General features: G+C 42.0%; 1 protein-coding gene across 4 annotated transcripts in view; it reads right to left on the bottom strand.

Annotated features, from left to right (window-relative positions):
• The window catches only part of atp7a (ATPase copper transporting alpha), a 144,011-nt gene that overhangs the window by 58,006 nt on the left and 73,854 nt on the right, over positions 1 to 12,151 (bottom strand). For all 4 annotated transcript variants that reach the window (XM_038774531.1, XM_038774532.1, XM_038774533.1 and 1 more), the window contains 3 exons: positions 7,159 to 7,322; positions 4,959 to 5,120; positions 4,108 to 4,184 (listed from right to left, as the gene is read on the bottom strand). In XM_038774531.1, coding sequence (XP_038630459.1) covers positions 4,108 to 4,184; positions 4,959 to 5,120; positions 7,159 to 7,322 — 403 coding nt within the window. The remainder of the gene's footprint in view (positions 1 to 4,107; positions 4,185 to 4,958; positions 5,121 to 7,158; positions 7,323 to 12,151) is intronic.

Below are 12,151 nucleotides of genomic sequence, written 5' to 3' on the forward strand. Positions count from 1 at the left end.
TTTAGAACCACCAAATAGTGGAAATAGTGGAAGGGAGTTAAAGAGCAAATATATAGACAGTTAATAGAGCAGTAATCGTTGGGGACTTAAACCACCATATCAATTAGGATATGAACATTGCGACGTGCACAGAGGGCGCAAAGTTCCTGAACTGCATTCAAGAGAATATTTTTAGCCAGCACGTAACAAGCCCAACGTGACGGAGTGCAATTCTAGATTTAGTCGTAGGAAATTAAGTTGGGCAAGTGGATGAAGAAGCAGTGGCATACCATTTTGGAGACAGTCGCAATGCAACAGTTAGATGTAGCATCATTATGGAAAAGGACAAAGCTGGAGCAGGAATAAAAGCTTTAAATTAGGGCAGATAAATTTTACAGTGAGAGATGAGCTGGCGAGAGTGGATTGGATAGAGTCATTAGAACGAAAAGCTACGTTGAAGCAGTGGGAGGCATTCAAAGGCAAAATTCTACAGGCAGTCTAGACATGTCCCCACAAAGAAAAAAGGGTGAAACTGTTAAATCTAGAGCCCCCTTGGACTCCAGAAGCATGCAAGCCAAGATAAAGCAGAAAAATAATTCTTATGTCAGTTTCAAAGGACTCAATACTGAGGTTATTCATGAAGGCCCACCTTCTCAACCTTGCCCCTCGCTGAGGTGTGGTGATCCTCAGGTTAAATCACCACCAGTCAGCTCTCCCCCTTAAAGGGGAAAGCAGCCTTTGGTCATCTGGGACTATAGCGTCTTTACCTTTTAATATTGTAGAAAGCCGAGAGAAGTATAGGAAGTTCAAGGAGAAAGTAATAATGGAAATTAGGAAAGCAAAGAGAGGATACGAAAAAATATTGACAGGTAAAATCAAAGAAAATCCAAAGATGTTTTACCAATAAATTAAGATCAACAGAATAATTAAGGAAAAGGCAGAGCCTATCAGAGATGTACATTGTAACTTGTGGGCTTATTCAGAAGATATGGGCAGGGTTTGCCACGAGCACTTTGTCTGTGTCTTAACTAAGAAGGATGGTTCAGGCATTCCAGTTAAAGAGGAATGTGAAATATTCGACACAATAAGCATAGTGCGAGAAGTAGTACTGGAGAAACTAGCAACTTTAGAGGTGGATAAACCATCAGGGGCAGATGGACTGTACCCCAAGCTGCTGAATTAATCCAGGGAGGAAATAGCGGACATCCTAAGGATCATTTTCCAATTCTCACTTGATACGGGTGAGGTGCCAGAAGATAGGAGATTTGTGAATGTTGCACCATTATTTAAAAACGGTGCCAGCGATAGGTCAGAAAACTATAGTCTGTCTGATATCAGTGGTGGGAAAATTATTGGAAACAATTCGGAGAGACAGGATGAACAGACACTTAGAAAGGCATAGACTGATCAGGGATAGTCAGCATGGCTTTGTTGGGGAAGATCATATCTTATTAAATGAATAGAACATTTTGAGGGAGTAACAAGCGGGTTTGATGAGGGTAGAGCAATGGGTAGGTCTACATGGCTTTCAGCAAGGCATCTGACAAGTTCCCACATGGCAGACTGGTCAGAAAAGTGAGATCTCATGGGACACAGGGGAAGGTGACATGCTGGATCCAAAATTGGCTCAGTGACAGGAAACAAGTGTAATACGCTCGATGGATATTTTTGCGAATAAAAAACAATTTCCACTGGTGTTTCATGGGACTCGATGTCGAGGCCTTTGCTGTTCATATTAATAACTTAGACTTAAGTGTGAGTGGCACGATTGGGAAATTTGGAATGATACAAAAATTGGCCATGCAGTTGATTGTGAAGAACATAGCTATCGACTCCAGAATCATAGCAATGATTTAGTGGAGTGGCAAATGGAATTAAATCTAGATAAAATGTGAGGGAATACACTTCGGTAGGGCAAACAAAGCAAGGGAAAACACAATAAACAGGAAGAGATTTAAAGGGGTTGAGGAATTGAGAGACCTTGGGAGTGCATGTCCACAGACCCTTGAAGGTGGCCGGACAGGTAGATAGGACGGTCAAGAAAGCACATGGAATACTTTCTTTTATTGGGCTAGGTACTGAATACGAAAGTAGGGATACAATGATGGAACTGTATAAAATGCTGGTTAAGTCACAACTGAAGTTTTGTGTATGGTTTTGTAATTACACCACATAATTGCTCTGGAGAATGCACAGGGGAGATTTACAGGAATGTTGCCAGGGCTTGCAGATTGCAGCTACGAAGAGAGACTGGAGAGATTTGGGTTGTTTACCTTAGAACACAGGAGGCTATGGTGTGACCTGTTTGAGGTGTACAAAATTATGAGCGGCCTAGACAGGATAGACAGAAAAGACTTGTTTTCCCCAGCTGAAGGGTCAATTACCAAGGGGTGCAGATTTAAGATGAAGGTTTAGAGTGGAAATCTTAAAAACGTTTTCACTCAAAGGCATGTAGAACTCACTGATGGTGGTTGAGGATGAAATGCTCAATTCATTTAAAAGGTACCTGGATCTGCATACGAGGTGCTGTCACCTGCAAGGCTCCAGACCAGATGCTGGAAAATGGGAACAAAATGAGTAGCTAGTTTCTTTTTACTCTTTTCTGGCCAGCGCAGTCACAATGGATTGAATCGCCTCTTTCTGCACCAAAACTTTTCTACGGCTCTCAAAGCACAGAGCTCTGAGAAGGTTTAGTAAAGATTTTTAAAATTATAATAAGTTTTCACAGATTGAATGGAGAAAGACTATTTTCGTTCTTTTGGAAATCAACAACAAAAAGAAAATCAATTTTAGGTCACCACCAAGAATGAATGACACCAGCAATGGGTGAGCGAGCACAAGTTAGAGGAAATGTCTTTACACTGTGAGTTGCCAGAGGATGGAATGCTTTGCCACTCTTGAGTAATTGAATGAGGGCCCATTGTATTTTTCAAAGGAGAACTAGAAAAATATTGTAAGAAGTCTTACAACACCAGATTAAAGTCCAACAGGTTTGTTTCAAATCACTAGCTTTCGGAGAACTGCTCCTTCCTAGGCACGGAGGAATTATCAGGCGAATGAGACTCCGGGTGTTCTTCCACAGACCATATGGGGCCAACAGCAAACCCAATGAGACAACCAATGAACCGGAATAGCAGGCCGAGAGATCTGTGGTGTGGCAACCGAACAGGAAAGAGTCGAATTGGACCCATCCGGAAGGCCGCACATCAATGCCAGATTCATCAGTCGCATTCACAAGAAAGCCCGAACGTCACCCAAGCACAACGCAACGCTATCCGCGCTCTCAAGGCCAACCGCAACATCGTCATCAAACCAGCAGACAAAGGAGGGGCCACCGTCATACTGAACAGAACGGACTACTGCAAAGAAGTGTACCGACAACTCAACAACCAGGAACACTACAGACAGTTACCAGCAGATCCGAACAAGGGACACACTCCCCAACTCAACAGACTGATCAAGACCTTGGATCAAGACCCTCAGAGCACCCTACTTGCTCTCATCCCATGTACTCAGGAGATCTCTACTGCCTCATTTATCTCAGGAAGGAGCAGTGCTCCAAAAGCTAGTGATTTGAAACAAACCTGTTGGACTTCAACCTGTTGCTGTTAGACTTCTTACTGTGCTTGCCCCAGTCCAATGCCGGCATCTCCACATCATAGAAAAATATTTGAAGCAAAGAAATATATAGGGCAATGGAAATAACTGGAGGCAGTGGGATTAGTTTCAGATTGCTCTGGCAAAAAGCTGGCACAAATAAAATGAGCTGAATGCCTTCCTTTTGTTTTGCAAACCTTTATTGTTGTATGAAATGGTATGGCAGCAGAGCAGATCCAATAGGTACAACATTTAGAAGCTATAGGATTCCCCGAATCATCCAATAAAATAAAAATTTGACATTACTTTGAGCCTAATTATGATGCTGTGCACCATGATGCAATGCAATTTATAACAAAGTAAACAAAAACAAAAGGTGGCAAGTCTGCATTCAAAATCTCAGATGTTAGCATCATGTCTCAAAATCTATTGCATTTTTTGTTACTTTTTAGTCCTTCCAAATCAGTTTCAACATTTTATATAATCATTTCAAATAACGTGACGGTCAACTTCATATGTGGAAGAACTTACCGTCTGATTTCTTCTCTGTGATCCAGGTGGCTAGCAGAGCGATCTTTTTTGTCTAAGGAAGCTGCAAAGCCTAGATCCTGCACAAAATAAATTAAGATTCAGGACTCCTATGATGGTACTTGTCCCTTTCACCATTTTGACAAAATAATTCAACTGCAATCGTACAGTAATTATGTTTAATGATGTAAAGAATTTTTAATTTATTCACATTATTTATAAGCGTGTCATTAGTGGGGCCAACGTTTATTACTGATCCCCAGTTGCTCTAAAGAAGGTGTGAGCCTCCTTCTTAAACCATTGCAGTCTGTGTGGTGAAGGTATTCCCTCACGTTTTAAGGACCTTGACCTAGCAACCATGAGGGAACAGTGATATACATCCAAGTTCCAATGATGTGGACAATAGAGGAGAATTTGGAGATTATAGTGTTTCCATGCATCTGCTGCTTTGCCCATCAAGGTGGTGGAAGTCATAAATTTGTAGAGTCTTGTTGAATAAACTTTGGTGAGTTGCTGTAACGTATGACAGTACAGAATGCAGTCACGGTGATGGAGGGTGTGAATGTTTAAAGTGCCCACAATATTTACAATGTTATACACAAAATACAAGTGTCTGGTTGATATTATGTTCATGAATGTACTTAAATCAGTTAAGTCTGTGCCAGATGCAGTCAAATCAGATACAATCACCATGATCCTGTTCTCAGGCAACTCCAAGGGTGGACAGGTACAGAAATATGCATAACATATACAAGAACAGTAATTATATGTCAACAAGCAACTAGAATATATTGATAAAACATCTTCAAATTGTCAGTTTATCACACAAAAAAATTACAATAATTAAAACCCACCTCAATACATTTGATGACATCACGTGGGCCAATGCACTCTGGGTCAAATCTGATGTGAGCTTTATTGGTCGCAAGAGCTACTGATGTGTAGAGTATACCTTTGGTTTTCATGAGTGTTGATTCAATATTATGAACACATGAGGCACAAGTCATTCCTCGCACCTAGGTAAAAGTTAAAGAATTTGACTGTTTTTTTGATGAGGTAGCAAAGGAGGCTGATAAGGGTTCTGCAGTTGATATCATGTATATAGACTTCCAAAACATGTTTCATCAAGTGCTACATAACAGATTTGCGACCTAACATGTTTGCCAGAAAAGTTAAAGCGCCATGGAATAAAATGGACATGGTCAGCATGAATACAAAGCTGACTGAGTGACAGGTACAGTGGTCTCAGCAGGCGTTTTTCAGGCTGAAGGAAGGTATACAGTGGGGATCCTAAGAGGTCAGTACAAGGGCATTGCTCAGGGTACCAGTTCAAAATTTGCAGAGGACACAGAATTTGGAAGTATTATGAACTGTGAGGATGATAGAGCACATAGACTGGTTGAATGGGTGGACATGTGGCAGATTAAATTGAGTGCAGAGAAGTGTGAAGTGCTTCATTTTGGAAGGAAGAACGAGAAGCAGCAAAATAAAAATAAAAATGCAATTAACAAGGTCAGATGAATAGGGATTTGGGGCATATGTGATCAAATCATTTAAGGTAGCAGAACATTTAGAAATGGTTAATAAGAAACATGGGATCTTCTAATGGAGCATAGAGTACAAGAGTAAGGACGTTCTGATGAACCTATCTAGAACACCGGTTCAGGCTCAACTGGAGTAGTGTGGATACCACATTTGGAAGGGAGTGAAGGCTTGAGTGGCAGTTCAGGTAAGAATTATTAGAATAGAGGGCAGCTCGGTGGTGCAGTGGTTAGTACTGCTGCCTCACGGTGCCGAGGATCTTGGTTTGATCCCAGCCCCGGGTCACTGTCCGTATGGAGTTTGCACATTCCCCCGGTCTGCATGGCTCCACAACTCAAAGATGTGCAGGGTAGGTAGATTAGCCATGCTAAATTGGCCCTTAATTGGAAAAATAAATTGGGTACTTGAAATTTAAAAAATGAAAAATATTATTAGAATAGTTCCACTCATGACTGACTTCAGTTAGGAGGATAAATTTAATAATTTGCTGCTGATTTCCTTCGAGAAGTGGATACTGAGAAAAGATTTATGGAGGTGTTCAAAAGTGAGAGTGGTCTGGACAAAGTAGATAGGAACAAACTGTTCCCATTGGCAAATGGGTAGAGAACCAGAACCAAGGTGACAGGAGGAAAAATGCTTTTTTATGTAGCATGTGGTTAGGATCTGGAATGCACTGCTGGGAGTGTGATGGCGGCTGACTCAATCAAGATATTCAAACATGAATTGGATAAGCAATGAACAATAAAATGTTTGAGGGCTACTTGAGTGGGACTAGTGGAGTTGCTCTTGCAGAGGGCTAGCGTGGACCCAATGGGCCAATTGGCCTCTATCTGTGCTATAAACATGATTTTATGAAATGCTTATTTCACCCGATAAGTTGTCAAAGTTAAAACAAGATCCTTCATTCTAGATGAGAACTCATCTGCGATGGATTGCCAATGGTCTATACAATCAGACACTATAAGAGTTAGATTGCTCCTTCAGGGAAGGTAGGAAAGGTGAGTAGTAGCACCTTACATTTGCTGGCAGACTGCACGCCACCAATTAGTTGAACGGTGCAACAATTCACTTCTTAAATTTCTCCAGAATGGGACGGCACAGTGGCGCAGTTGAGAGCATTGCTACGTCACAGCGCCGAGAACCTGGGTTTGATCATGGCATCGGTTAACTGTCCATATGAAGTTTGCACATTCTCCCATGTCTGCATGGGTCTCAGCCCCCAAACCCAAAGATGTGCAGGGATTGGCCATGCTAAATTGTCCCTTATTGGAAAAATTTTTAAAGTTTTTTTTCTTAAATTTCTCCAGAAAACAGTCACCATTTGGCCTGTTGATTGTCTGCAAGTTCAGTTGCTGAAGTGGGCAATTCCTTAAACTCCAATGGTTTACCAAAGAACTTCCTGAAAATCTCCTAGGTCAGTAGCCATAAATCTCACAACAATTATTTTGAGTGATTGGGATTCCTGCACTTAATACTGTGAACAATTCAGCAATATTTGAACTGAATACTCACAACAAGTTCCAATTGACCATCTGATCCATCGTAGTTCTCTAGCACAGAGGCTCCAAAGCCCAGTTCCTTTATCAACTCAGCAATGTCTGGGGGCTTTACGATTCTTGGGTTATACCTCACTTCTGCTTTTCCAGCCATTAGACCGACCAATACAGAATATATTCCTTGGCAGAACAAAAAGTGCAAATTCAGTCGGCTAAAATGCTGCATTGTGATTCCTGCTTTTAACACTCAAAACAATTTCAGAATTTTTGGTATAGGTACCATCAAAATACACGTACTGCTAACATTTTGGAGTTGCTGAATGTGTTAAAAATAGGTGTTTCTGAGTAAGATGCAAGAGGTTAAACAGTAGCACCTCAGTTTATTTAATGCCCGAAACCTTGACCGACTCATCTTAGCTTAAAGTTTATTTTGTGCACTTGGGAAAAAGAAAATTCAATAGAAGAAAGTAAAAATGTCAAAAAGAATTTTAAGAACAGATTTTTAACACTAATGTTAGTGATGGCAGGAATAGGGTACAATAAATAAGCCTCACTGCGTGCTAGATGTTATAGAATTTCACACATTGGACCTTGCCCTTTTCAGCCAAAAGGAGCATGCCTATTCATTATGCCTTTTTCAACTAAACAAAAGTTTGTGGGGGCAGTCATTCCCCATGGCAATGCCTCTACCAATCAGTGTCCACTTGCCAACCAATCAGTACTCCCATCTCATGCAGTGCACATTGTTGTTACCATTACAATTAGTATTCATGCAAATATGTCCTGATGAGTGTTAGATAAAAAGCTTTGACAGCATGCATATTATTTTTCAGCAATACTCAAATATATTTAATATCCAACACATGAATAGAAAGTATGACCTTGGCATTATCAACACCATGTGTAAATAAATGCCGCAATCCTATCTGTAAATAGGTAAATATGTACACATAAATTGTTGCAGATACATAAATGTGATCTTGCTTTCCCTTCAGGTTTAGAGAAATAAATCAGTGCAGCTGAATCATCATAATTAAGCTGGATGAGTTTGAGATTATTATGAAATATCCAATACAAAACACACACAGAGAACACAGTCATCATTTCTATTATTTTCATAAATATATATTTTATCAAATATAAATACCTTGTGTGACTAATGGATAATGGGTTGGACTGCAGGTTGTGGCCAGAGTCACGGTTAGAATTTGACACTAGATTAAGATAGGGCTGTACTAAATAAAAGGTTGGTAATAAGAAAGCACGAGATGGCTAAAAGTGGTCAGAAACAGATGTGAACGAATCCAAGAAGGCCTGGCCAACCAGCCCACATATTCTGGTCTTGCCCCAGATTTGCTGGGTACTGGACAGCCTTCTTTGAGGATATGTCCAAAGTAGTGGGGATGAGGGTGGAGCCATACCCGAAAGTGGCAGTCTTCGGGGTAGCAGACCAGCCTGATCTCTTCATGGGGAGCAGGGCCAATGCCCTTGCTTTTGCCTCCCTGATCGCCCGCAGTAGAATCCTGCTTTACAGGCGGTCAGCAGCACCACCTAAAGCTGCAAACTGGCTATGTGTCCTATCTGAATTTCTCCAAATGGAGAAAAATCGAATTTGCCATCAGTGGGGCGGAGGAGGGCTTCCTCAAAACATGGGAGCCATTCACCTAATTGTTCCGGGACCTGCTTGTGGCTAACAACTAAGAAGCCAGGAGCTAGGAAGAGGTAGCCAAGACACAATAGAAGAGAGGGAAGTAAAGGAAGACCCGGGGAAACAAGAAGGGGTAGCCAAACCCTGTGAGAGGAAAAGGGGGTAGCAGGGAAGGGGGGGAGCAAGAGAGGAAATTGAGAAAGGAGAAAAGAGAGGGAAACACAAACGAGGTGGAAAACACAGGGGAGGACAAATACAGCAAGTCAAAAGGAGAACAAAAGAATGGGAAGAAGGAACAGCCCAAGGCTGTGGCTCATACAAATGAATAGGAATAAAAAGACCAAAATGTAAATAGCATTCGGGGCACCAACCAGGTCCCCCCACCCACCCCACTTTTTGTCCAAAAAAAACCCTTTCTCAGTATTTTTTCCTTTTTTTTTTTGAGTGTGTATATTTGTATTTATACCATGTACAACAAAACCCAATAAAACATTTTTTTTAAATAGTGGTCAGAAAATCCTTGGTCTATAGTGTGGGACAATTTAAACTGGGGATAAGGCTTAGATTAAGACAGTGTCATAGGAGTGGAATGTACATTGCATTAATGCAGTGTGGAAGGTTAGTGCAGTGGGTTTATATAAACCCAAGCTTCAGTGTCAAATTAAATACTAGAGATGTGGGATTATTGGGAGAGAGGGGGTAGGGGAGCAACAAATGTACAAAAGAGAAAGACACCCACAGCAGGGACATGCCATGATACAGTACCTTAGGTGACACACATGCAAAACATTTATAATATAGATGCAAATGCAAAAATTGTAGGGTACGTTCCTTTAACGACAGAAACGTTAATAATGCTTTCTGTGGAGGGCTGCAAAGGGTATTATTTGGAAAACAAGTTTCTGAATGTTACTTTTTAATTTAATTCACACTGTTTCAAATCAGTTTAAAATTAAAATCTACAAAATCATCTTAAATGCAGACAATACTAATGAAATAATAGAAACGAAAAGGAAGATTGAAAATGACAAAGAAGGCAATAATTTAATCAAGTGGTTCAGAAGAAAACCAAGGATGATTGGAGTAACTTAAGGATGTCATCTGAAAGCCAAAATTACATTACAACCCCTTATTGATTCACAAATAAATTTTTCTCCACACACCTAATACATACTAAAGTAGAATTAACTTTAATTAAGCTGTCAAGATTGATTGGCTCTGGTTAGACTGGGAACACACTGTGTCCTCAGGGCTATTTTTATTGCAGGACGCTGAAGATTGAGTTTTAAAAGCCTGTTGGTTGTCGGAGATACAGAATTTACAAGATTTGGAAATGCAGTTTTATGGTTCCGATCAAGAATGAGTTAGAGCAGAACTTCCAGTGGTGACATGGAGGAGGAGGTTGCACATTGGGTGGCTCCGGCCAGAGTTCTGCTCTAAAGGTCGTTGTTGTCGGGGGTGCGGAAAGCAAAATACTCAGTGATTGTTATTTCAGATCACACTCCGCACATGGTGGAGAAAGGGCCTGCAGAGAGGCTGGCGTGGAGGATGGATGTGGGCTACTTTTGGATCTGGGTTTTTGTGTGAAGATGGCAACGGTGATTGATGATTGCGTGGAGTCCATAAAATTGGGGCGGTCTCGCCGTTAATGGTATGGAAGCCGTTGAAGGCAGTGGTACGGTTGAGCTCAGCTCATAGGTGGATAGGAACGCAAGAGGGGAGCGGCAACGGATGGTAGATGAAATTTTGCAAGTTTATGGGAAGTTTGCAGAAGATTCCACTCCAGAACCTTTGGCCAGTAGAAAGAAACTGCAGACACAGTTTAACCTTTTATCTACAAGGAAAGCAGTACGGCAGTTGAGGCAGACAACGGGTGTATTGTACAAGTACGGGGAGAAGGCCAGTTGCTTGCTGGTGAGACATCTCTGCAAGCAGGCAGCCTCCCAGGAGTTTATTTAGATCTGGGATGGGGTGAGGGGCCTGGTGACTGCGTCAGAGCAGGTGAATATGGCATTTGAGGAATCTTATAATCGGAGACCCCAGGGAATGAGTCAGATATGAGAGAGTTTTGATGGGGCTGAATTGTCCCATAGTGGAGGGGGGAAGATAGGGCAGAGTTGGAGAAGCGAGTGGAGACTGAGGAGGTTCGGACGGAGATAGGGAAAATGCAAACGGCAAAATTCTGCGGCTGGATCCCAGTGGAATTTTATATGAGTTTTTCGGACAGATTGGCGCCGCTATTGATGGAGATGTTTGAGGCTGTGGTGGATAGGGGGGCACTTCCAGAGATGATGGGACAAACATCTATTTTGCTTTTGTTAAAAAAAGGATAAGGACCCAGTGGAGTGTGGGGTGACCGGCCATTATCCCTATTAAATGTGGATGCCAAGATTCCTGCAAAAGTGTTAGCACTTAAGCTGGAGAAGTGCCTGCCGCAGATGGTTGGGGGAGGATCAGGCAGGGTTTGTAAAGGATACGCAGTTGTCCCCGAATGTGTGGCACTTTTAAAAAATTAATTTACGGGATGTGGGGTTCACTGGTTCGGCCAGCATTTATTGCTCAGGTGGTGGTGAGTTGCCTTCATGAACCGCTGTAGTCTTTGAGGAGTAAGTATACTTACTAGGCTGTTAGGGAGGGAATTTCAGGATTTTTTTCCAGCAACAGTGAAGGATCGGCGATATACTTCCAAGTCAGGGTGGTGAGTGACTTGGAGGGAAACCTCCAGGTGATGGGGTTCCCAGGTATCTGCTACTTGTCCTTCTCGATGGTAGTGGTCATGGGCTTGGAAGGTGCTAAGGAACCTTGGTGAGTTACTGTAGTGCATCTTGTAGATGGTACACACAGCTGCCAATGTCCTTCGGTGGAAGAGGGTTTGAATGTTTGTGGAAGGAGGAGGAATCAAGTGAGATGCTTTGTCCTGGATGGTGTCAAGCTTCTTGATTGTTGCTGAGGCTGCACTCATCCAGGCAAGTGGCAAGTATTCCATTGCACTCCTGACTTGTGCCTGTGTCTTGTAGATAGTGGACAGACTTTAGGAATGTCAGGAGGAAAATTACTCGCCATAGGAATCCTAGCCTTTGACCTGCCCTTGTATCTACAGTATTAATGTGGCTAATCCAGTTCAGTTTTTGATCATTATCTGAGAGTCACAAATGGTACTGAACATCTGCAAACATCCCCACTTCTGACCTTATGATGGAAGGAAGGTCATTGATGAAGCATCTGAAGATGGTTGGGACTAGGACACTACCCTGAGGAGCTTCTCTAGGAAAGGTGCTGGGGTAGGGAGGCAGAGGTAATGTAGGTGAGGATGGAGGCAGACTCGGCGGGGTCGGGGTTGCGGCACTGGGAAATATTCGGA

Source organism: Scyliorhinus canicula, chromosome 17 (genome assembly GCF_902713615.1).
Source record: "Scyliorhinus canicula chromosome 17, sScyCan1.1, whole genome shotgun sequence".
Taxonomy (NCBI): domain Eukaryota; kingdom Metazoa; phylum Chordata; class Chondrichthyes; order Carcharhiniformes; family Scyliorhinidae; genus Scyliorhinus; species Scyliorhinus canicula.